Source organism: Akebia trifoliata, chromosome 14, assembly GCF_017979445.1.
Source record: "Akebia trifoliata isolate Shusen 1 chromosome 14, ASM1797944v1, whole genome shotgun sequence".
Classification (NCBI taxonomy): Eukaryota; Viridiplantae; Streptophyta; class Magnoliopsida; order Ranunculales; family Lardizabalaceae; genus Akebia; species Akebia trifoliata.
The window spans coordinates 3,124,691-3,149,252 of record NC_141388.1 but is presented as its reverse complement, the minus strand read 5'-3'; the positions used below and the strand labels follow the sequence as shown (position 1 = coordinate 3,149,252).

Genomic DNA, 24,562 nt, shown 5'->3' with positions numbered 1-24,562 from the left:
TTTCAATTATACGTTTGAGGTGAATTCCAAATTAACACTCTTTCAAGGCCTCATTTTGTCTTTTGGATTGATGTCTTTGGCTTCAACCCTGGTTGGTGGGAAACAAGATCCCGGGCATAGAGATTGATTTTATCCACATCTATCTCTATCCTTTAGATATTATGTAATCTTGCACCCCCAACGTAGGATGATTGTCGTTGGATGAGTTGAACTTGAACTCATGACCTATTAATTGCATTTCAATATATCAACCAAGTGAATTGTAGGATTAAGCCCTTAGGATCATGATCCTAATTGTCCCACAGAATTGCCGTTTAAGTTAATTAAGGATCCACAAATTAAACAAATTGCCCCCCGAGACAATTATGAGATTTAAAAATGATTAAGCACACCTACTACTTAATAAAATATGAGCAAGCTCTGTACATGATGGTAACTTGTGCCCCTAAGGGCACACGTTAAAGTGTAATAAATGCACTTTGGAGATTGGAATCTGAAGTTTTTTTTTTTTTTTTATTTTATTAAAAATTAAATTTTTAAGAGTATTTTGGAGACTAAATTAAAAAAGAAAAAAAAAATTCAGATTCCAATTTTCAAAGTGTATTTATTGCACTTTAACGTGTCGTTGGGTACACATTAACAAAACCCATCAAGAAAATTAAAAAAAAAAAAATACATTAACAAAATCAACCCATATTATCCACCAAATCATAAAAATAAAAAATAAAAACTCAATTTTTTTTACTACTCCGTACCCAGTACTCATAATGTCTCAGAAAATGATGAAAATACCCTTCGTTCTCTATCTCAATTCTTTGGGAGAAAACCTATTCCTCAACCTACTAATCTCCTTAGCGGTCAAACCAAATGCCTTCTCCAAAAGCTCTCCTCTTATCGTAGTTCCAAATAATGCAGTTGGAATTCTCTGCATTCCTGGACTCTGACTATTAAAACTCCCGAAAATTGTTGCTCGAGAATTTCCTACATTCATTTGGAAGTGTAACAGACCTCTAGGGAACACCATCACTTCTCCTTTTTCAATCACTTTTGCAAAAACCCGGTTTGCAGAATCTACAAAACCAGAATAAACCGTTCCTTCTAACACAAACGCAATCTCAGTCGCTCTTGGATGAAAATGTGGAACGTTTATGCCACCAACCTCGAGATCCGCACGGACGAACGACATTCCAAGTGTGTTAAGACCTGGAAAGATTGTGGGGTTTACAGATATGACCGAAAAACCATTGTTTATGAAGTTTCCAGCTGACTTTATACCAGAGAATACGAAATCTTCAACGCTGGCCTCTGATGCGTTCTTGCAAGGGAGGTTAGCGAACCGGGCGGTTCTTATCAAGCCGGGTTTTGTGTTGGGTATGCAGAAATCTTGAACCGGGTCTGGATCGGTGGCTGAGATTAGATGGAAATCGAGAAGAAATATTACCAACAGAACGATCATTTTCTGAGACATTTCTTTCTGTTTTGTTTTGTTTTGTAACGGTGAAGAATGGAGAATGGAGATGGGTTTTTATAGAACTAGATATCATGAAATTACTAAACTCTCCCTACCTTTTGGAAGAAATTTACCCATTATTTCATTAAAAAATCAAAGGATAATCTCCATATAGTAAAAAAGTTGATATACCCTTCCAAAATATTTATTAATTAAATTATTCGTCCATTCATGCCATAGTGGGCCTATAAATTTAAAGTTATTTTCATTGATGATGGACTCAAGCCCATTATGAAAAGTGCTAGATTCAACCCCAAGAAACATTTGATTTGTTAATATATTAGGTCAGATTTGAAATTTGATCCCTTCTCTTATATGAGGATTTTTATTTTTAATTTTATCTTTTTGTTTTTTTGGCTTTGGATTACAATAAGAAGGAAACTTGATAAGGCTATGACTTTTTTTGTTTTTTTGCTTTTTTTGTTTTTTTGTTTTTTGGGAAAGTCTGATAAAGCTATGATTTGATAACCTAACAAACGGATTTACATCAATCAGGGCCCAATCCAATAAAGACCATCTTCAATAACATATGAGAAAATATATAAATTATACTATATATTTTATTTAGATATATGATGTATAATTATTTCCATATTTTATATATTGAATAGGATTTGGATGTCAAGACTATGATTCGATAAAAACCCAATCTAATAAAAATCTGACCCAACAATTAGGACTGTCAATGGATCGGACCAGACCCAAAATCCAATCCATTCTGATTTGATAACTTCAAGTCTAGATCGATATTTTGGATTTTGAGATGGATCCTATTCAATAAGTTTTCAATTCGATATCTTATTTGATCATATCTGGATCAACCATGTCTTGATCTATCTTAGAAAGTATATAAATTATACTATATATTTGTTGAGATATATAAAAGTTATTTAGATTTTGTATATAAAATCAGGTTTGGCTTAATTCGGATCTGATCTGATTGTTAATAAATTGGATCTAGATCCTTAATATTGAGAACCGATAAAAATCCAATCCGATAAGGATCTAATCTGATACTTATTGGATCAGTATTGGATCCAATCTTTATTTAATTGGTACCAAATCAACATTGAATTGATAGTTGTACCAACAAGAGCTAGATCGATTCTAGATCACCAAATTCTTTATAAGATTGATCCCAAATCGAACCAATGCAATAAAGATTTGACCCAACAAGAATCAGATTGATTATGTATCACAAAATTCTTTATAAGATTGATCCCAAATAAACCGAGTTTGATTTGATCTAATCATTATTCATTGACAACCTTACAAAACTTCAATCAAGTTGACTAGCTTACATGAAAGGAATGACCATTATCTATTGGCCGCACATCCATATGAGCACCCAAAATTGATTGGGAAGAATATGGATGTAGAGCACAAAATTTTAAGAAATATTAAAATTTTGTCAAAAGAACGCCACCTTATATATATATATATATACCACAAATCCAAGAAGGATGAGGTATCATTTCGATCATCATAACTGTCCACGTGACTCAAACAATGACTTCCTCCGGTGTTTCAATAGACATGGACCAATAAAATGTGGGGTTCAAGAATCGAACTCCTTCCATATCCGTGTAAATGTGGCATTAGAAGAGGCTTCCCTTAGACATTATGGGGACCATGACCCATGGGCATGTCATAATAGTCCTTAAAAAGTTTACAGGAACGTATCTGGGAAGTAGGGATAGATTAGTCATTTTCTCATCATTCAATACTTGTGAATGAAGGAAAGAGGATTAGCTCCACTTCTACCTACGCTTGTCTCATTCGAGTGTCTTATAATGCCAAGTGTCCCAAGTGTGCAATACAAGCGTTGGATGATGCAATCCAACGACGTGCTTTAGGTTTGGATTTGATTCACCCTCGTCAACAAACAAAAGGAAGCGCCATTGATTGTTTAACATGCTTCGACCCCAAGCTTATTTAGAACTTCGTTCATCCTCAACTAATCCAACTACTTAAGCATTATGTATGAGAAACACTTAAGATTTTACCCAACAAAGGTGAACTCTATAATCATTTTAAAAATAACATAATTTAACGTCCCAACATTAAATCATGCTCCACGACTATGTTTCTTCCATCCCCATCGTTACCGAAGTATCATCCCCAAGATTTAGATTCGTCTAAACTAATCGGATTCTTCCATTAATTTTATATAGGGGAACATCTTCCACTACTGAAAGTGAGTTCATGCCCACATTCAAAATTATCTTAGTTCACAATGTTTTGAACATTACTTTCCAATATTTTAGAAAATTTTAGTGGGTTTGTAATCCACATTTGTTAAACTTGCCCAAATCATCTCAACAGACTTTCTCTTAGTTTATCACTTATTGGAACTATTCTTATATTTTCTCAAACAAATTCATTCCATCTCAAATTCCTCACAACTTCTCATAAAACCCTTAAAAAGTATTAATATTTTGTCTACTAATTCAAAAAATAGTAAAGGTTTTGTTGTTATTATTCAAAGGAATTTTTTTTTATAAGTATTGGGATATCATTTGTACACAGAGGATACATCACATATCCCTAAGATAAATCTTGACTATTAGAAATCGTGTTTTAACAGTTAGGATTCGAGTCCTTTTTCATCAGTCCACAGACCACAATCCTTTTCAAAATCTAAAAATATTATTTACAAAAAGAATAGTAAACAATGATTATAAATTATTTTTTTCCACTAAGAGAATACATAAGAGAGCTTTTTTAAGGGTATTTATTGGAGAGAAATGTTAATAACCCATTTAAAAATTGTAAAGGAAAAAAAAAATGGTTAAGGCTTTGAGGATTATTTATTTAAAAGAAATTTGTATTATTTACTGGAACAGATTAAATCACTGGGCCTAATGGTACAATCCATGTCCATTTAATGTATGGGCTCATCGGGCTCCAACAAGGTATACCCCTACTTGAGCTATTTAGTTTAAGGTCCATATATAGTTGTAAACCAAAGCTCAATATGTGAACTTATAGTTACATTTCAGGTTTCTGCAGTCATGGAACTTGGGTTGCAACCTGACTCGCAGTCTCCTTTCTCTTTATTACCAGGTCTACGGGTTGATTACAACCCTACGATGGAAAACACGCTTGAATCCAACGACTTGGATCACCCATTAGGATGACTTTTGGTGTATATCATGATATCAAGGAGTGGGCCATAAGAATGTGAGTTGCTCAGTCTAATAATATATATTCATTTTTTTCATTTTTTTTTTTGTTGGTTATAATATGCCTTTTTTTTTTTTCCATAGTCATGGTTTGTGTTCTGATTCTATTCTTGAATATTATTTTAGGTTTTGGGATTGATTTCTAAAGCACCCAAAAACCAGTTGCCCATGATCTATAATATTTCTACCATTCTGTTTGGAGTCTAAGCCTCTGCTTTCGGTTCTCCTAATCATCGTATAAATGGTGTGATAATTTAATTGTAAAAAATTATAGTTCATTAAATGCATATGGTGATGTGGAGGCTTCCACTCCGCGAGATAGGTGTTGTTCCTTGGTGATGATGTTGATCTTGATCAAGAAACTTTTTTTCAATTCTTCTTTGCTTAAGAACGGTAGAAGGAAGAGGCATCGGTTTGGTGCCTGCCGAAGATCCTCCAAAGATTAAATAAGTAATAAAGATGATCAAAAAGGAAAAAAAATGAAAGATCTTTGTAGATAAGATGATGAATAGTGTATTTGTAGCAAAAAAAAAATTTCTTGGAATCAATGTAATCAATTTTTTCAAAACACACCCCCCCCCGGCGGCTATGTGAAAACTGAAAATTTTGACAGAAAAATTCAACGGGCCAAAGCCCTCAAGTTTTATAAAGCAAATTTTGATGGCCTATGGCCGTTGAAAATTTTGATAATCCCCAATTCGACGGCTTAAAACCATCAAATTTCTCTCCATCCTCCATTAATATAACAGTTTCGGTCTGTCGAAAATGAATATTTGACAATTAAAAATTTGACGCCTTAGTCCATCAAATTTTATGAAATTCAACGGCCTTGGGCCGTCAAATAGAGGTTTTTTTTACATTGTACCTCTAATATTTGAGATGAGATTTTATGGTTCAAACACTAGGACAACTGTCACGATACGGTTAGTCCAGGTGTAATGTCACATGGGGTGAACTAGACGGAGGTTGCTATTTCTTCCCTTGCATTTTATTTCCATGTTGATGCTTGAGTTTGATTAGTAGTACCTCAACGTATTTAATGTTGAGTTGATGTGATTTCATTGTTTGGAGGTGGGTGAATCAAGAAATGTCACACCCCCCTCAAATTAATACGTACTTATTGATATCACATTAAATGTAGAGATTTAGTGCATGAGAGAGCTTTGGTCACATTAAATTTCTTGTCTTATTATACTTGAGACTTTGAGTCCGAACTCATGAGTTAACCATCCTTTCAGATTTTATCAAACTGATATGATATGTGGGTTTGAGTCAATCCATGTCTACTGCACTAGTTATTTCGTCGTGGAGACTTGCGCACTTTTTTTTTTGGGGTTCGGTTAACAACTTTCTTCTTGACAAATCTGGAGTAAGGCCAGATTTCTTTTGATTGCTCTTAACTTTAATCAGATTACAGGTTAACTTCGGTAAATATTTATTTCAAGACACGTGTCCTCATCAAACGGCAGGACAAAAATGGTCTCCACAGGTATAATTTTATAGTTGGATGATTACTAGTCATGGTACTATCGTGCGGAAGTGCATGTGTTTGCACATGAATTACAAAAAGTAGCTTTTATATAAGGCTAAAATTTTCTTCATAATTAATTTAAGAAATTCCTACAAATATTAAGTATATAATCTGCTTTTAAAATGTATTGCGACATAGTATCACTTAATATATATCTTTACTATTATAATGAGAAATGGCCAAATAGGTGTTTGTTCATTTGTTACTGGCATCAAAATTTGGTAGACCAAAAGTACCTCTGCTATTCAATTTAACTTTATTAACATGTCCATTTGCACATGTCACCTACTAGTATATATACAAATGGAATCGTGATAAATTGGCACCCTTTAGTACCCTCTTTGACGTGGCAATGCATAGAATCATAGATCTTATTCTTTGGGATACACAAGGAAAATGACTTATGATTCTGTTCACATGTCTCATTAGAGAATACAAAGAGTGTTAGTTTATCATTGGTGATATGAATATTTTTATAATTAAAAAAATTAACTAATACAAAAATATGTCAATAATTCACTTCCTTCAATGATTATAAAAGTAAAGAAGTTTGGGGTATAATCATATCAACAAAGTGTCCTAATATCACTCTATAAAATAATTTGAATAACGACAAATTACACATGCATAAAGGTTGTATATGCATTTCGACGATGATCATTTGCTCCAAATATTAATTGATGAGTAAATAATCATATGTTTAATATTTATAATCTCTTGTCTCAATCTCACGTTCTCAATTTGGCATAGTAGAAGAAAATGATCTTCTTGTGTGATTAGGGGATTGGGTATTCACCGGATCATGATTGATCTTAGACCAATTTGCACATGGGACTCTCCCCAAGTACTTGCAATGCGGGAACACCCTCGCAAGTGGTCCTGAGGAAATATTACTTATATTGGATATTAAACACACAACCTCCGGACTCTCACCACTTATTAGATTCAAAATTGCCATTGAGCCACCCCAGGTTGGATTGAGCCCTTGTTGAGATTGAGTTTTTTGATATTATCCAAATCCGGTCTCATAACAATGGAATCAAGATCAAATTGGATCAAATCTCATTTAATATATAAATTATAAATAAGCTTCCTAAATAAAAAAGAACTTGCCTATTTTAATTGGATCACTTGTTGAAACCCAAATAATTGAACCAAATCCAACGCTATACGATCTAATCAGATTTTGGACCTGATCCGATCCATTGAGAATCTACGAATGAAAATTTTAAGTTTGAAGACGAGCATAACCTTTAACCTTTCATTAACGACTTCTATGTCCCCAATCGTCTTGATGGCATCGGGATTTCAACAATGCAAGCTGTTTTTCTCACTAAAAATCAGTGGTTCGAGTATGAATGAAAGTAATCACGATACAAAACAAGGGCAAATCCGTCAACATAAAAAAAAGTGCACGTGATCGTCATGTTCCAGACAAATGCATGAAATCGTGTCGAGGAGAGACCGGCAAACAGCACCCCACTGCGACACTTGGTACAAACGTGTCAAACAATGGCTGATTCTGCATTCATAGCGGACCCGAATTTTTTTTATATAAAATCCGATTTTTAATTTACACAACCTAAATTGTGGGACCACAATACCACATGTCGAGAGGAAGAACTTCTAAGAAGGAAAAGCCAAGACTGTAAGGAATACTTTCTGTCTAAAAGGGTCAAAATGAGGGAAATGTGGTTTAGCTAAGCCAAAACTGTAAGAATCTCTCTCTCTCTCTGCGAATCCTTAGTTACGAAGGTTTCGTTAATGGCGGTCACCTAGAGCTGGTTTCTTCAATGAAATAGACTTTATTGGAGAGAGTTCAGGCAATGTACTTGTCGAATTTGAACGATAGATCTGTATTCTATAGTTAGTGTTTCTTTTGAGGATCTTATTTATTAATTTTAGGTAAAAGTTTGTTGAGCTTTCGAGGAGGGGAAAAAGCTTCAGAGAGTGTTCCGATTCCTACTCTTACCACTTAACATGAAGATCATATTCAGGTAATCATCTTGATTTAGAGTTTTTTTTTTTTTTTTCCTAATCTATAAAAATCTCTCTGGTATGATTTTGTTACTTTTTTGTCTACTCTAGCTAGTTTGGAATTTAAATATTAATCAATTTGAAAGTTGATCTTCATCTAAAAATGATCGATTTCATGTTATTTTCGTGAAAAATCTTCTCTCTTGTCTGGTTTGTTCAAGTCTTTAGTTGTTCTTCCAGAAATCTCCTTGGAATCAATTCTAACTTTAAATATCACACCCAAAAAAAAAAAAAATCTCATAAATTCTAGATTTCTATTCTGACTATTTTCTTGTATTTTCCGATTTCATAAATAGTTACTTCCATTGTTTTTTATAATTTTTCTGGAAATCTCGATTGATTATTTATTCTGATGTTTGAATATAGAATATATGTTATGTTGTGGTTGGGATTAATTGAAAGCGACTTCGATAATCTCTAATTAGAGAAGTATTAAGTACTAACGTCCTCCCTAGGATAATCCTGTAGTACGTCATCTCTTCGTCCTAGATCACCTATGATCCTCTCGATTCACAAATCTGATGGACCACCGTTGTATGGATCGTGGACTACAGTACTACTCTTTTGGGTAGTTGGGTCGTGGGGAACTACCATTTTCCGAGGAAGTGTTTAATCTTTATTTACAACGATGCCACTGCTCTCTTTAACGAGTCGTGCTGGGGTAACACTAGATTTACTGTGATTCTCACAATTCTGACGTGGACATCATTCATAACCGTAGATGGTTTTTACTAGTATCGCGAGGAAATACATCTATGATTATGTACACATCCCACGTCAGACTTGTGAGAATCGCAGTAAATACTCTATGTCATTGCAGTATTTTCCTTCTTTAACCAAAAGAGGAAAGTTAACCCATTTGACATCGGCCTACTTATTCTAATTTCGGCAATGAATTGAGGGTTTGAATTCGAGATATTTGTATACGAATCTGTGAAAAGGACCACGTCCAGTACTCTTTCTGCTTTCTCCCATAAGTGCCGACAAAACATGCAAACCATTATTTAATGGCCCTTTTACCAAGTACACCCCAACTAAAGTAGTATTTACACATTCTCCCTTGAAGCTGAAATTAACTCTCTTGAAACCTTTTACTTTTTTCAATACAAATTTTACCTTCGGTGGACATTTATTTTAGGTAAATTACCAATTCCTGAGAATATAACAAAATGAGTGGTGCTGCCATGGTAGTGGATTGTTGTGGTAGTCCTCCCCGAGATTAGTCGTGGTGCGCACAAGCTAGTCCGAACACTCGGCTAGTAAAAAAAAAATGAGTGGTGTTGGAGTGACTTCAACGGAGGACATCTTGAAGTAGTAGCACACATGCCCATACATGCATTTTCTTCTAGATATGAGTAAAATGCATTTATGAACATGCGCCCGCCAAGTGTCCCCCTATCTCTCCGCTAAGGTCACTCCAGGACGACTCATTCCGATTTCAGCCCCTAGTTCATTTTAATTCTTAAACAAGAACTGTGAGATCACAAGTTACTGAGATCGTCACTATATAAATCAGTTAGATTCACTTTGGAAAAGAATCTCAAAGATCTTCACTTTAAAAAACCTGTGTACGTCACGCTTCATATTTTGGGGTTAAAATGAAGAGTAAGTTGGAATCGAAATTTTGTTAAAAGTTGATCACGTTTTAGAAAATTTTGCTTAGGGACTGTGATATTACAATACCGGCATGTGATGAATAGACATAGGTGATTGGGCCAAACAATTTGCACCCACCCTTAGTGCTGATTGTGCCCACCTAAAGCACATTTAGAATTTAATTGTATAGAAGAAAGTGGGGTACCGAGCAGAAATGCAAGTGCAAATAGACCAATCAAAGTGATTTTATGACAAAATGACACTTCATAATAAAATGACATTATATGATAAAATTATTTATGGTGTTTATTCATACCATGATCATGTGGTCATATCATGCCTTTTTTAATTACAAGGTTACTTTATTTTTTACCCACAATTGATTAACATTACAAAAATGATTATTATAGAATACAATGATATTGATCAATGTAGAGGTTAATTTCCTTCACCTCTAATTCTTGACTGTATCGATCGATCCTTTGAGCTTGTCCCAATTTGGGACACCGATATGATACATGTCAGATAATATACGACATCCAAATTAATTTTTTAATTAGGATTTTAGATCTTACATATACCAAGATTTAAGAAGTCCCTTCCCATAAGTATCTCTTATTCATTTGTAGAAAAAAACATTCCATAATCATTATCTACTCCATGATCTCCTCTATGAGTCCTACATGAAAAGAATTCTTCTAGAATCATACCTCGTCTAGGTAACATATCTTTTTTCATTTTTTTTTTATAAGTAACTTCTAGGTAACATATTGGGTCAGACGTTTCCACATGTCTAGATTGTAGACGAACTTCCCCGTTTAGAGGTGTAGACATTAGTTGGTTACATGGTCTTGGTGACACTTGAGCTCTACTTAGACCGATTTATCATTAGGGCCACATCAACTACTAACACATGTAGGAGTAGGATCATTAACACATTTTACCTTATACACACATCATCCTTAATATATAAGTTATTATAAAAGATAAAAATACCCTTCATTTTTAATTTACTTATTAATAATTTTATGTTATTTGAATATTATAATTTGATAATAATGGTAGCTCTTGAATTTTTTTCTTTTCTTTTTCACCATCTTCCTTTAAATAATGTCAAACAACACAAAAGAGACTATAAAGGTTATGTCGGGTAATTTTAACTTTTTTAGCTATTAATAGGTACTTTTTTAAAAAAGAAGTATTACTCAAAATGTAAAAAATCTTTTAGTATCTCTTTTTTATACTTTTGTTTGTTTGTTAAGAACTTAATGTGAAGAAAAAAAAAATCAGAAAATCTACAAATACATTTGTTATAAATTACGATTTTCATTTTTCAAATGGGTAAATTCCCAAATAATTACAAAAGCTTTCAATATTTTCGAAATTTTGCTAATGTTGACACAACTACCACATAATGTTGACAAAATATTATCAAATTTTTAATATTACATGACTTTGTCAACATTAGCAACATTTCAAAAATATCAATTTTTTTTTAATTATTTGGAAATTTACCCTTTTAAAAATAAATAACATTTTTTTGACCAACACAGTTGGATAATAAAATTATTTTATTATAAATTTATGATCATTTCTTACTAATGGAGACAATTTTGTCATTTTAAAATAAATGTCTAAAAAATTGTAACAAGATTTATAGTGAGTTATTTCAACTTCGTGGGGTGTATATGGGGCTTCAAATGGGTTTGATTTTATCAGCAATCTAAGTGGTCTGAATTCGAATTTAACGGGTTTGGTTCATTCAAATGTATCTGAATTAAAAAATGGGTTGCATATGGATTGATATCCCTAGACCCAAATCGGATTCAGGTCAGATACAAATTCATCCTTATATCCGTCTAGATTCAAATGATATATTTCTTTGTAAGTTTTATTTTTATAATTTTTTGGAGAATCTTTCTTCAATCAATAAGTATTGAACACAATGGTCAAGACCTCCCTTCAAAGAGGAAGAAGTTTTAAATTTAAGTCACAGTTTAGTATACTTTTAACAATTTTCCTTGAATTAACTTTTAACGGTTTAAAATTATCCCACTTGATTAATCCGAATAATCTAAGAATTAAAAAAAGAAGAGGTCTTGAGTTTAAGTCACACTTTAGTACAACCAATTAGTATAATATTTTTAAGGATTCACTTTCGAGTAATGCTAGGGTGATACAAAGGTGACACAATGATGCGGTGGCATGCACATAACCGTATATACTTTTCATTGTGTCACCTTTGTGTCATTCCAGCATTTTCCTTCACCTTATTTTGAACCTCAAAGTGTACTCTCCAATCTCAGCCGTTCGTTTAAATGGAGAGCTCCAACCTTCAGAGTGAGACTAGAGTTTCCCTTAACGTGGGCCTAAGGGCATATGTGAAATACACCTTTGGGAATAACCATCTGATGGCATTTTGGTAAAAAAAAACTTTTTAAAGAGCATTTTTGGTACAAAATATAATCTCTCAAAGTGTATTTATTCCATTTTTAACGTGTGCCCTTAACAAGAAAGAAATTTACTGTCATGCATTAAACACCGTTGGAAATTATCACTCTCTCGTTTAATACGGAAGCAATGTATCTAGACTCTCTCTCTCTGGAACTAACTTCTCTTCTTTTGTCCCTTTTCCTGCAGATTCTGACATCACTAAATTAAAGATACTTTACATTCACCTCTCCTGGTCCCTGAATCCAAAAAAAAATTAAAAAAAATAATCCAAATCCCATACATACTTTTCCTTTAAAAGTAAAACGATGATTTCTAGATTAGAAACTCTCATCAAACCAGAAGAAACCCCAAAGACCCAGACTTCACTGGTAAGACAATCCTCCATCTACTCTCTCACACTCGACGAGTTTCAAAACACATTATGCGACAACGGTAAGAATTTCGGATCCATGAACATGGACGAGTTCCTCTCCAACATATGGACTGCTGAAGAAAACCAAGCAGCACTCCACCACACTACTATTGCTGCTGCTACTACTACTACTAATCATCTGGAACTCTTACAATCATTAGATCAAGATGACCCGACCCGGATGACCAAAACCCCTCTCGTCACCCAACCTAGTTTACATCGTCAAGGCTCACTCTCTCTCCCCGCCCCACTCTGCCAAAAAACAGTCGAAGAGGTTTGGTCCGAAATCCAAAGAGACCAACAACAGGAGGAGCAACAGAACCCTAACAAAGTTGGAACTACTACTACTGCTACTTCAGGAACGACTGCCTCTCGCCAAGCCACCTTTGGAGAGATGACTTTAGAGGATTTCTTAATAAAAGCAGGAGTTGTTCGAGAAGCTTGTGGGCCCAACTTCGGTATCGGTATTGGATTATCCGATCATCATCGGATTACCGGGAATGGTGTTTCAGGTGGAATTCCAGTGTACCATACTGTACCACAGAATGGTGGTGTGGTGGCCGATAAGAGTTTGAATTATGGAAGGGATGGGAAGACCAACGGTGGCTTTCCGGCCGATGTTTGTTTCGGAAGGAGAGTTGGGTATGGAGGGTCGCCAGTGAGTCCGGTGTCGTCGGACGGGATGTGTACGAATCAGGTGGATAACTCGGTGAGTCAATACAGTTTGGAAATGGGAGGGATAAGGGGGAGGAGAAGGATTATAGACGGTCCAGTAGAAGTGGTTGTGGAAAGGAGACAGAGGAGGATGATCAAGAACAGAGAATCTGCTGCAAGGTCACGTGCCAGGAAACAGGTATGTATAATATGTCTTAGGCAGAGAAGGAAAGTTCTAGAAGTGTCCAACGAAAGGCTGAAAAAAGAGATGGAACTTATCTACCATCAACCGACGGTTTGAGGATCTCTTATCAAACAGACGGTTTGGATAAGAGTAAAAACATACATTTCCTCGTGATTAGTACTAGTTTCTTAGAGATTTAAAACATTTTTCTAAAGATACAATTTCCTTGAAAGTCCCTGACATCTCAACCCAGAGGGATACATTCCCATAACCTAAAACATGGTTTGAGACATTCTGTCAAACAGAGGAGTGAAGTTGAAAAGTGAAAACTAATTTTTCCTAGGGACCTGTACAGCATTTTAGTGGTTATTTTTATTTTCTTTTAGGGAATCCTAAAGAATATTTTCTCATCTTTGCCGTGCAATGTGACTTGATGACTTAATTTAGGGAATCCTAAATTACTATTTCCTGATTACTTAGAAAACGTGATAAACTTTTGACAAATTTACAATTCTCTCTCAGTGTTCATTTTAATTATCAAAACGTGAATGTGCAATGAATTCTGCGAAATTGTCACTTTAAACCTGCGAAATAGTCATTTTAAAATCTCAAAATTCGTAGCCAAACTCGTTAATTCGTCAAAAATTAATCAGGAAATAGTAATTTACCCTTTAGAATATAAGACTTTCCCATGTGTTTTATGTCAACTCATGTGGGAAAATCCATGCTCTTAGAAAATCATTTGCATGAGTCTTATTGCCTACCAAAATTTTAAATTTTTTGTTCTCGAATTTTCTAACCCCAGGTCAGGTAGTTGGAAGTTGGGCCTCAAAATTTCTTCTAGATTTTATTTTTTTTTTTCAAAACAAAATTAATAAAAACAAAAGTGAATTTTATTTTCACTACATTTTTTGAGTGAAAATATTTTGATAAACCTGCTCTTAATGAGATCAATCAATAATCCTCGGTGACAACTAGAGTTGATCCCAGATCCATGGTGTCATCACTCGTAGACATTAATAACTAAGCTTGCTGGTATGATTTTATGTTTTATTGGAAAGGCCATGCAATGCAGGTATTGTCTGTTTCTTCCAGGATTTAGGTAGCTAGCTGACTGCATGCAGGTTTTTTTTTTGTATTTTGTACAAACTCTTTTGGGAACACTTGTGGGCTTGCTGACCACGAGCATTTTTCTCTCATGAGTTTGAAATCAACCAATGAAAATGCTCAAATTCGATGATAGTAATCACCAATCAGGCAAATGATGTGTGGGTCTAAAGGGGTGGATCAAACATTATAGGTCAGTGGACACAAAAGTGTGCACCCAATAACCCATGAAATTCTGTTTCATGCTTTAGTGAATCTCCTCTCACACATCTACAGGCATACACAGTGGAGCTGGAAGCAGCACTGAACCAGCTCCAAGAGGAGAATGCTCACCTCAAGCAGACTTTGGTAAGCAAAATTTTAATAAGACTTGTTAAATTTCTTTTCTTTGTTATTGATACTGATAGAATTGTTGCTTTACATTTTGAGCTGAAACAGGAAGAAGCTGAGAAGAAAAGGAAGCTAGAGGTAATTATTGTCGTACATATCCTTTATATGGCCCTCTTGCAAATTCCTCTTCTGATTTTGAAATTTTCCCATATCACAAACGATTAGGATCCGTAAGCCATCTTTTACGCAAATTAACCTATGTTATGATGCCTGATCTGAGAAATGAGGTGACTTGTACTCGTTAATAGATCATTTGTCACCTAATTGTAGTTTATAGTCATACATAGTAGACTAAAAATCTGTGTTTGCTTTAAAATTATTTATCGCTGACATACATACGGACAGCCAGCTTGGTAGTATTTACATCTTCTTCTTTTTTTTATAACCAGGGTGTCTGGACTTACGTCTGACTAGGGGGACTCCCACCGCTTATTAGCCGGCTTAGTAGGTAGATAATCACTGCAAGTTAATATGTGACACTTTCTCACCCCATGAATTTCTTCCCTAAGCTTCACTGCATGTTAATACGAACACATAGGTTCAAAACCCTAACCATCCTTCTAGCCTTCCAAAGAAAAACTGAACGTATTTTTCTTTAGAAATAAACTTCACATTTTTATAATTATGTTATGGTATGGCTTGCAAGTTTTGATCTCAATCTTTTTTTCTTTCTTCTTTTTTCTTTTTTTTTTCTTCTTTTGAGCTCGTATCAGCTGCTAGAGGAGATGAAAAAGAAGCCTCCAACAAAGGTGCAGAAAACTAGAGATAAGTTGAGGTTGCTGAGGAGGACTTCGAGCACACCCAAGTGAAAGAGAGGAAGAACTCCTGTGATGGTTTGGCAAGTGATAATAAGATAGAGATTACTGGTCTAGCTAAAACTGTTTATGCAGTCCTTTTTTTGTCTTTATCATAAACCAATCATCTTCGGTTTTCAGCTGGTTTGTACAGGTGGGAGATGCATGGGTAGATAAATGCATTGCTTGTAAGGATTTTGAGTTCTTTTTATCTCTCTCCCTCTCTCTCTCTCTCTCTATATATATATATATATATATGTGTGTGTGTATACTTGGTAGGGTCACATGGAAATGGCATAGCTTAAGTAGTTTTATGAGTAATAATGTACCAACGATAGTGGCTCTTTTATTTCTATATAGAAAGTAATCCTTTTGAGTTTAATATGTTATGATGAAGAGAAAGGAAGATGGCCAATGAAAATTGGTATTGCACATAAATGATTGTGCTTTTAAGTGATTCCAAGATATAAGTTTGCAAGGTTGGGTTGAGGCAAATGTCCGACGCAAGGCCAATTTACTGGCTTTTAAGTCAATGACTTCACGGCCCAACAATAAAATCTCTTTACCTCAATGTGATGATATAGTTGACTTGGAATGAGTATTGTTTATTTATTTATGTAGTGTTTGTGTGATGGATTTCTCTGCATTTTCTAACCGAAGACATACTACCACGGTTTAAAGTCATATTTGGGCTCTCGTCTTCCATTAATGCAAATAAGAGTCTCCTCTTAGATGGGATAAACCATTTAACTCAATTTATAATTGTTTATTAATGTGGGTTACTCAGGAGCTGCGGAAATATTCAAATTATTATTTAATTATTTTTTTTAAAAGATGTTTATCAAATAAAACAAAAACCTAGTTGACTTGGTCCATTTTCAGACAATTTCTAAAATACTTTTAATTTTTCGAATTTTTCAATGGCTTTTATTTACTTCTCTTTGACACACAAAGAAATGGATGTTCACTGTATTCTACAAACCCGGAAGAGTCGCAATCACCAAATAGAAACGAATCTAGTAACACAGGTGCAACTTGTCTTTTATTTGAGATTTTAAAAAAAATATTTGTAAGCAAGTCAAATCTCTCGAGACTTTTTAACCATTTTAACAAGCTTGTGAGAAAACAATCAGAGGGATTTTAAGAAGAGGTCAAAGTACTTGGGGTTGTTCTTTGCTATTATCATATAAGACGACTATCAACAGGTATTTCATCAGTTTGAGAACACATCATGTATCTCAAAAATTCACCTAAAATAAATAGGGGGATAGAAGTCCAGTTGACCCATTTTTTTTTTTTTTTTTTGTCATTGGTGTTCATCTCTTTTGTTTTTTCTAATGACTCAAACTGTCTTGATCTGTTTCCATATATTAGAACTGGTCTTAATTTTTTTTAAACTTGACAGGCCCCAGGGCAGGGGCTTGTTCTGAATGCAAACCATAATCTAAGGTTTTACAGCTGGTCAGGGGAAAAAAAAATCATTTAGTTTGTTTAAACCCAAGTTCAGTTCATATTACAACAAGTCCTTTATATTCTTGGTACATTAAACTTGACAGATGTCATGGCTTATGTTCTGAATGCAAACCACAATATAGTCCAACCAAGTTTTGCTTCTGTCAAGTATCAGTAGCTGTCTTCATCTGTTTCAGGCCTTCGAAGGTAGTAGCGTAGACAGTTCACCAGTACCTGCATGTCCATTTTGATTGGATGAGAGAGACAGAGAGAGAGAGAGAGAGAAGGTTATAAAAGCTCAATCAAGTTTCTTGGTTGGGCTTAGACACATAGCTCAGTTGGTTTGACAGATTGCAAAACAACTTTGAGGTTGTGGGTTCAAGTCCAGCTTACCCATCAAAAAAAAAAAAAAAAAAAGATTCAAGCTTTTTATCCTCTTTTAGGATGTTTTGTGGAACTGAAATTAACATTACCATTTGGGAAGTTTGGCAAGGACATTCAAAAACTAGAAGGATGTTTTGTAATATTTCCCAAGAAACGTTTGCCTAATTTAACCTTGAGATTGTTATCTTCAGAACTACCAGATAGTTTTGACATGATTGGAGAGCAACTGTTACCTGGGACAAGGAAGTGTTTAATGCTGCCCCGTTGTAGCTGACATGAAATTTATCTTTGGCTACCAAGCCCTGTTATTAGAAGAAAAGGTATCATAAATGGTTTTATAACATAGTGAAAGTACCAAAAGAAGAAACTTCTGACAACATACTTCTGTATCTATCTCAGCTGATTCCACGTTGACATTAATGTCGGTCATGATCTTGATGACCTCCAGTAACAGTCCAGGTCGATCTGCTGTCTCTATATAAAGCAAACTGGAAAGAAAGCAAGCAAATAAATGAAATGTTAATCTGTGGTGTGCCCATTATCATATTCAGGTAATCATCTTGCTAGTTATGATTATGGAAACTTTTTTAATCTTTAATTATGGGGATAGTATGAATATGAAAACAAAAGGTGGATTGCAATTGTGATGCTTTCAAAAAATTGATTTGCATGTTGGCACTCTTAACCTAACAAGACCATCAAGAAAGAGAAAGACCACTGGTAACCTAACAAGCTCAATCAAGATTAGAATAGACTGATTTTTTTTTTTTTTTTTTTCTGTTTTGATGATCATCATGATATTGAGAACAGCTACTTGTACAGTTAGATCGTGCAAAATGTTATATGAGAACCACAAACAGAAGTCCAAATATAAGGTGTTGATATTGTCAAGCACTAATTAATGTTTGAACACCACCTGCGCTAGTTAAAAGGTGGTCTTAACTGATTTTCACAAACTCGGCAGGGTAACCAAGCTTATCAAGTTGAAAATGAAGACATCCTTCCCAAATCAAATCCAAGTTTTCAAAGCCTTGTCCTTATTTGCAAACTCAATTCATTAAGAAGAACGAAACCTATTAATAGTCCATGAAAATATTTTTTGTTAAAATATATCTTATAGAACTATAGCAATATTATCATGTGAAGTTGCAAACCTTCTCTTGGGTCCATCATCCTTAACATGTATGTGTGTCGTAATGTCAACATCAAGCTGCCAAAGAAAAAGAAAAATGTCAATAAGTCTATTTATGTTGGTACAGACACTAGGAATGGAAGTAAACTTGCGTCTACACTCTGCATTAGAAGTCTATTGTCCCATGGAAACACCTTACAAAGAAGAAAATTCAGTTGAACCATGATCCAAGTTTAAAAACACAACACATGAAGGTGTTCTTGGGCACTCAAACCCGTTGCATTCTGGACATGATATGATTTCGGCTTGCAGAATTTCTTTAAGTCTTTAACAAAAAAATTAGATTCAATACAAGCGCCATCTGGTAAACCAAATCTATTATATGCAATCTCCAATCGTTATGATAACTAAAAGAAAGCCAACATATGAAATCATCATAAAAACTACAAGCTGTAGTAAAGTAGAGAAAGGTGAAGCTTGAAACAGATGCAAACATGGAAGCACTGATGTGGTATTCTTTCATGTTAGCTATGATTTAGCATACATTCTTCTGAGGTAAAAAGTCAAGTAATACATGTCCTATTTGTGATCTGGATTAATATTGCGACACTTGCAGAGCCTAAGCCACTCAATAAAGCATACCACGTCAGAAAGGTACAGGAAGAGCTGTTACCCTTCCAAACAACATGCCCGACACTAGAAATACAACTGTTTTTACGGAACTCTAATTGAATGTTTGTACACCACAATTGGGGCTGACCTGCCTGAAAGAACAATTATACAATGTCCCTCATTGATACATTCTTATATATACAATTGCACACATTAAAAACTCAAACCTCTTTCACTCAACAGGAGTTCATCTTCGAAATATCTTGGGAAATCTCAACTCCTAAATCCAGTATGGTATATTTTTCACATTGTTTTGTTTCACATGATAACTGCAATTCTGTTTGTATTGAGAAGGAGATTTATGAACATGTTGACTACCATCTTAACAGATATAGATGAATCTCTTCAAAATTAAGTTTCAGAAGAATTTTCTCACTTTGTGAAAATGATGGCTCGTTTAGTGCAATTGAAAAATTGACAGATTTTGAAAGTAATCCATTATGACCATCAATACTCCTCCCCCCCCCCCCCCCCCCTGCAATATTACGCTCTAATCACTGTTTTCCTTTGAGTTTGATATCTTTACGACTATCAAAATTGTTTTGCCATATTATAATCCACCACTGAATATTTGCACAAGAACAGATATCCAGATTCGAGATAAGTGATCCATTTCAACAGTTTCAGGGCAGAAGTGCTTCTCGCTCTGAATATTTGCACAAGAACAGCTATCCAGATTCGAGATAAGAGATTCGTGAAGAAATCAAGCAGGCTTTATTCCAACAAAGCGTCATCCCTCGTATGGAAAATTAGATGAAGCAAAGCAAGCAAAGTGTAGAAATAAGAAAAACAATTTACAAAAAATATGAGTTATGAACTGCATGACCTTCTTCTCTGGAGGTTTTATTCCAAAAGCCTCACCCATAGCAAGCCTCTCACTAGATTCCTAACCAAAAAAGGAAAATGTTTAAAATAAAAATAAAAAAGGAAAAAAATAGCAGATATCTCAATACCAAGAAAGTAAGAGCACCAAATTGGTTTGACATACTGGATGATACTTCAGAAGGTTGTTGATGATGGTAAGCCTGATTCTCTCTAACATATCAGGATCCTCAACTTTGCGCCCAGTGTCCCTACCATGTTAACAAAATCAATTTTAAATGTAACCACTTTTAAAAACATATCATAATACAGATCTCAGATCAAAACTCCACCTTTACACTCACAAGTCACAACTATCAAAATAAGGGAGAAGGGGGAAAAAAGCAAAAAAACACTGATCTGGTAACAGAGCTCTCTAGAAACAGATAACCAACTAATAAATTCAGTAGAAAGTATAAAAAAAAAAAAATCTCAGTGCTTTTTTTAATTGCTAGTCATTTACACATATGTGTGCTAACAAGAAAAAAAAAAGTTAAATTGTCTTAACATGCAAAATAACAGACTGAACTTCTGAACATGGGACACGGGAGTCTGAACATCTACTGAAATGTATGCATCTTCCTGCAAGTGTCCTTTATTTCATATATTTTCAAATAAATTCTGGAAAAGTATGTCTCTACGCATGTTTAAATTATTGGTGTGCGTCATGACCATGAAAATCAGACACTTCACATGGTGAAGAATCGATAAAAGAAGAAAGAATACCCAAGGAGATTTTCATAGATCAACTAGGTGGCTAGTCAAACCAATTCCACTCTTTGAGAAGCTCCAAAACACTTCATCCGTTTCTGTATGTAAGTTTTCGTAAGTGCATAGGTGCAGGTATTTATGCAATATCTATGCACACAAATGCACATACAAAAAAAGCAGTACAATAAGGTTATTACAAAAAGATATCTATGCTATCATATTCGAAGAGGATAAACAAAAGATGATTGAGTACTCACAATCGTTGAATGAAAAATTTTGTTTGTGTTACTGATGCCTCAGTTGAGACACTTCCCTTTGCCACATCCAAGCCTAAATCTTTAAGGGCCTTCATCTGTAGAATTGTGAAAAAAAACAGACATGAGAAACTCTTACCTCCATATATAAACCAAATAAACCAAAATGAATCAACATCTGATGAAATCAGTTAAGAAAAGAAACCTATTACCTGCGGTTATATGGAACATGCAAATACAGTATAAACACACATAGCCATTTTATTTCAGGTGCTCAACGTTCAGAATGATTTATTTTTCACCAAAGTACAGCAAGTTTTACCCAATTGCAAATTATTTTTAACATAAATCAACTAACTCCATCAAATAATGATCTTTGTTTGAAGACAACTAACCCATCTTAAGAGAAGGTTCATCGGACAATTAATATATCACAAGTTTGTTCATTCAAATAAATCATTTACTGGGAGAATTTGCATCTGAGTGTACTGCAGCAGAAATTTTCATAAGAGAGAACAGGATTTGAGTCACTTCACCGTGTCAATAAGAGCCCCAAGGCGATCTCCAAAGCTAAGTTGTACAATAGTTGCATCTGAATCCGAATCTTGATCTATCAAAACTATTGGCATGGGAACAGAATCAACTTCCTGATCAGACTTCTGCCATGAAAATAACTTATCAAAGCTGTGGAAAAATGAAATAATATTCATAAAAAGTATTTTGCATGATTTTCAGAAGCTATTATTACTAATTACACTGCAGACAAGGTAACCATTTTTCCAAATTCCCCACTTCCTAGACCTACCTAAAAAGATGAAGAATCAAATACCCAGTACACATATCACCATATCTTGCAAAGCAGTTGAATCAATTTAAATTAACAGCTCCAAACACGTCCCTTCATACTGACAACTCAAACTATAAATTTAAAAAATGTATAATTATCAGATACAATTTCTGAATCTTTCAATGAAAATAATTAGTGCAATCAGCATTCAAATTAAATGTTCTCAAAAAAGAAATTCCTTAAAGACATTTTTTTTATAAAAAAGACAGAAGAATAAGCCATGGGCTAAGGATAAGGTTTTATTTAGACAAGAGTATACATAATTGAGTTAGCACACAGTATTGAGGCCTACAAAAGAGCACCAGCATCAGATAGCACTCAGGGGGGCCCAAAGAATATTACAAACACAGCGATTGTCACATTAAATCTCACATCAAGCAGTAAACATCAACAGTGTTTGCGATAAGGATTGAATTTCTCGACAATAATTGTTTTTCGTTTTTTCTACGTCATGAACAAAATTACAACTTTAATTAGAAAAAATCAAGAAGCAGAATGAGGAATTGATACTGACAGAAGAGTATGACCCCTTTGTACTTGTGGAGTCGATTGAAGTTCGCAATATATACCTGAAAATAGAGATCAACAGAAAATTAGCAAAAAGATACAACACATAAAGACAACCATCATTCCATCTGAAATTCTAGATAGAATCAAGAAAAATTATACAAGAACCGGAACTTAATACAAATATTAAAAGATCTAAACTACGATTAGGTTTTCTATCTCAAGAATCATGATTTCAACCAGTTAAAAACATCACTAACTAAGCCAAATTAATAAAGAAGAAAAAAAAGTAAAGTAAAACGTAAACTCTACACTAACGTACGGATAAATTATATCAGATTGAGTGAACAATAGAGAAAAATTAAACGAAAATTTCAGAGATGTGATCTTACTTATTCTTGGAGTTTCAAATCATCGCTAACTAAGCCAAATAAAAAGAAAACAGAAGAAAAGTAAATCATAACCCCTACACAAACGTAGGGATGAATTATATCAGATTGAATGAACAGTTGGAGAAAAATTAAGCGAAAGTTTCAGAGATGTGATCTTACTTTTTCTTGGAGAAAAGGATTCGAGATTCAACAAATCCATGGCGAATTACACAGGTCTCAAGAAGAGAACTCTGAGAAATTATACCTAAATCGGAAACCCTAGATCGAGGGAGAGTCAAATATGACAAGAAAGCGTTTGCGACGGCCATGGCGATTTTCTCTAACTGTTTTTCGTCCCAAATGTTTTTTTTTTTTTTTTTTTGACGGTAACTAAAGCAAGTGTGAGCCGGAAAGCTGATAACCAATGGGTTTTATATCATCGAAAGTGCCGGTTTGCGTCTACGTGGCGAGCGGGCCTACTTGGGATAGATGGAAACCTAGTCGGATCGCATTGGAAGGGGCACTGTAGTTATAAAAAAAAAAAGTTGAATCCATACATCAAGGAGTTTGGTTGGTATACAACTCCGGGTCAATTATGATCCACATGGGTCTGACTTGACCCCTTTGATTGTTTCTCTCACCTTCTGGGGAGACTGATTCATCATTTCTACAAATCACCAAATTTTGACATTTGTTTATTTCATGTATTACAAATTTTGTAATAGTTTTAAAGATAGTGAAATGACTCTTTGAAGTTCGGAGACATAGTCCAAATTTTGGATAAACCCCATTAACAAACCTTGAGTTTTCTTTGATTATTTTGATCCAACTTAACATCAGCGTAATACCAACACCGAATGGTCAAAAAACATGATTTAAACGGTGGTTGAAGTATCTTAAGTGCCACTTAGCACATGACTAATGCAAAGATCTTATCCTCTGTGTACATAACCAAAAATTAGACATCAACAACAATCATGCACACTGTAAGGATTTTTAGATATAGAATGGAAGTAATTTATATTCATATAATGTCAACATTATTGTGATATTGCTTTCAAAACAATAAAATAATATTGTATACTTTGATTGATGATTAACAATTTTGTCAATTGAGTAAGGAGACAATGTCTTTAATTAAGTTGCAATATCATGCTTAAGCCACGATCAACATCCAAATTTAAGTTAACAAAAGAAAAAACTATTGTTATCTTTAGTAATAATTGAAAAATAAAAATAAAAAATAGATTGTGATTGTGACATAATACCAACTCAGTCCTGGTTGGAGAGGGGGAATGGATAGAACCATCCATAAAAGTTGCTTGAATAATATAACATGTTAACCCTACATGTGAATTTTTAATTTCTTCATTACTATTTACTTAGAAATTCTTGTGATAAATATAATAACTTGATAAGTTGTTGATCCCTTATTATATTGGGATAAGTATATTATGGAAAATTATCATAATTTTTTTTTTAAATGTAGGGTCACGTGTTTTAGAAGACGTAGAGGT

General features: G+C 34.3%; 3 protein-coding genes across 10 annotated transcripts; 1 reads left to right on the top strand and 2 right to left on the bottom strand.

The window, feature by feature from the left end:
* Window positions 1–606: 606 nt before the first annotated feature.
* Window positions 607–1,483, bottom strand: LOC147385533 (RmlC-like cupins superfamily protein). The gene has a single exon (XM_086423818.1). The coding sequence runs from the start codon at window positions 1,466–1,468 to the stop codon at window positions 803–805; it is 666 nt and encodes a 221-aa protein (XP_086279944.1). The 5' UTR covers window positions 1,469–1,483; the 3' UTR covers window positions 607–802.
* A 6,340-nt stretch (window positions 1,484–7,823) lies between these two features.
* Window positions 7,824–16,236, top strand: LOC147385532 (protein ABSCISIC ACID-INSENSITIVE 5-like). 7 transcript variants are annotated; one of them, XM_086424702.1, is made up of 6 exons: window positions 7,824–8,223; window positions 12,500–13,578; window positions 14,947–15,018; window positions 15,109–15,138; window positions 15,450–15,508; window positions 15,774–16,236. In XM_086424702.1, the coding sequence occupies exons 2-5, from the start codon at window positions 12,619–12,621 to the stop codon at window positions 15,468–15,470; spliced, it is 1,083 nt and encodes a 360-aa protein (XP_086280828.1). In that variant the 5' UTR covers window positions 7,824–8,223; window positions 12,500–12,618; the 3' UTR covers window positions 15,471–15,508; window positions 15,774–16,236. The 7 variants fall into 7 exon arrangements, with proteins under 7 accessions (XP_086280828.1, XP_086280829.1, XP_086280825.1 ...); XM_086424703.1 differs by having other exon boundaries at window positions 15,764–16,236; XM_086424699.1 differs by lacking the exon at window positions 15,450–15,508 and having other exon boundaries at window positions 7,826–8,049; window positions 8,132–8,223.
* Window positions 16,237–17,320: 1,084 nt separating this feature from the next.
* ACR12 (ACT domain-containing protein) lies at window positions 17,321–23,442 on the bottom strand. Of its 2 annotated transcripts, none has more exons than XM_086424706.1 (10): window positions 23,226–23,442; window positions 22,682–22,736; window positions 21,857–21,976; window positions 21,324–21,418; window positions 20,483–20,567; window positions 20,321–20,380; window positions 18,845–18,900; window positions 18,073–18,178; window positions 17,924–17,992; window positions 17,321–17,540 (listed from the first exon to the last, which is right to left on the bottom strand). In XM_086424706.1, exons 1-10 carry the CDS (start codon window positions 23,372–23,374, stop codon window positions 17,478–17,480), a joined length of 858 nt encoding a protein of 285 aa, XP_086280832.1. In that variant the 5' UTR covers window positions 23,375–23,442; the 3' UTR covers window positions 17,321–17,477. The 2 variants fall into 2 exon arrangements, with proteins under 2 accessions (XP_086280832.1, XP_086280830.1); XM_086424704.1 differs by having other exon boundaries at window positions 21,857–21,979; window positions 23,226–23,441.
* Between the last annotated feature and the right edge of the window lie 1,120 nt (window positions 23,443–24,562).

Excerpts from the sequence above, each read along its gene's own strand:
- LOC147385532 (XM_086424699.1), top strand. The coding sequence starts at position 12,619 with ATGATTTCTAGATTAGAAACTCTCATCAAACCAGAAGAAACCCCAAAG. Across the intron at positions 15,019-15,108 it reads CTCACCTCAAGCAGACTTTG|GAAGAAGCTGAGAAGAAAAG; the intron begins GTAAGCAAAATT and ends GAGCTGAAACAG. Across the intron at positions 15,139-15,773 it reads AGAAGAAAAGGAAGCTAGAG|CTGCTAGAGGAGATGAAAAA; the intron begins GTAATTATTGTC and ends AGCTCGTATCAG.
- ACR12 (XM_086424704.1), bottom strand. The coding sequence starts at position 23,374 with ATGGCCGTCGCAAACGCTTTCTTGTCATATTTGACTCTCCCTCGATCT. Across the intron at positions 22,737-23,225 it reads ATCCTTTTCTCCAAGAAAAA|GTATATATTGCGAACTTCAA; the intron begins GTAAGATCACAT and ends CTCTATTTTCAG. Across the intron at positions 20,568-21,323 it reads AAATTTTTCATTCAACGATT|GGACACTGGGCGCAAAGTTG; the intron begins GTGAGTACTCAA and ends TTAACATGGTAG.
- LOC147385533 (XM_086423818.1), bottom strand. The coding sequence starts at position 1,468 with ATGTCTCAGAAAATGATCGTTCTGTTGGTAATATTTCTTCTCGATTTC.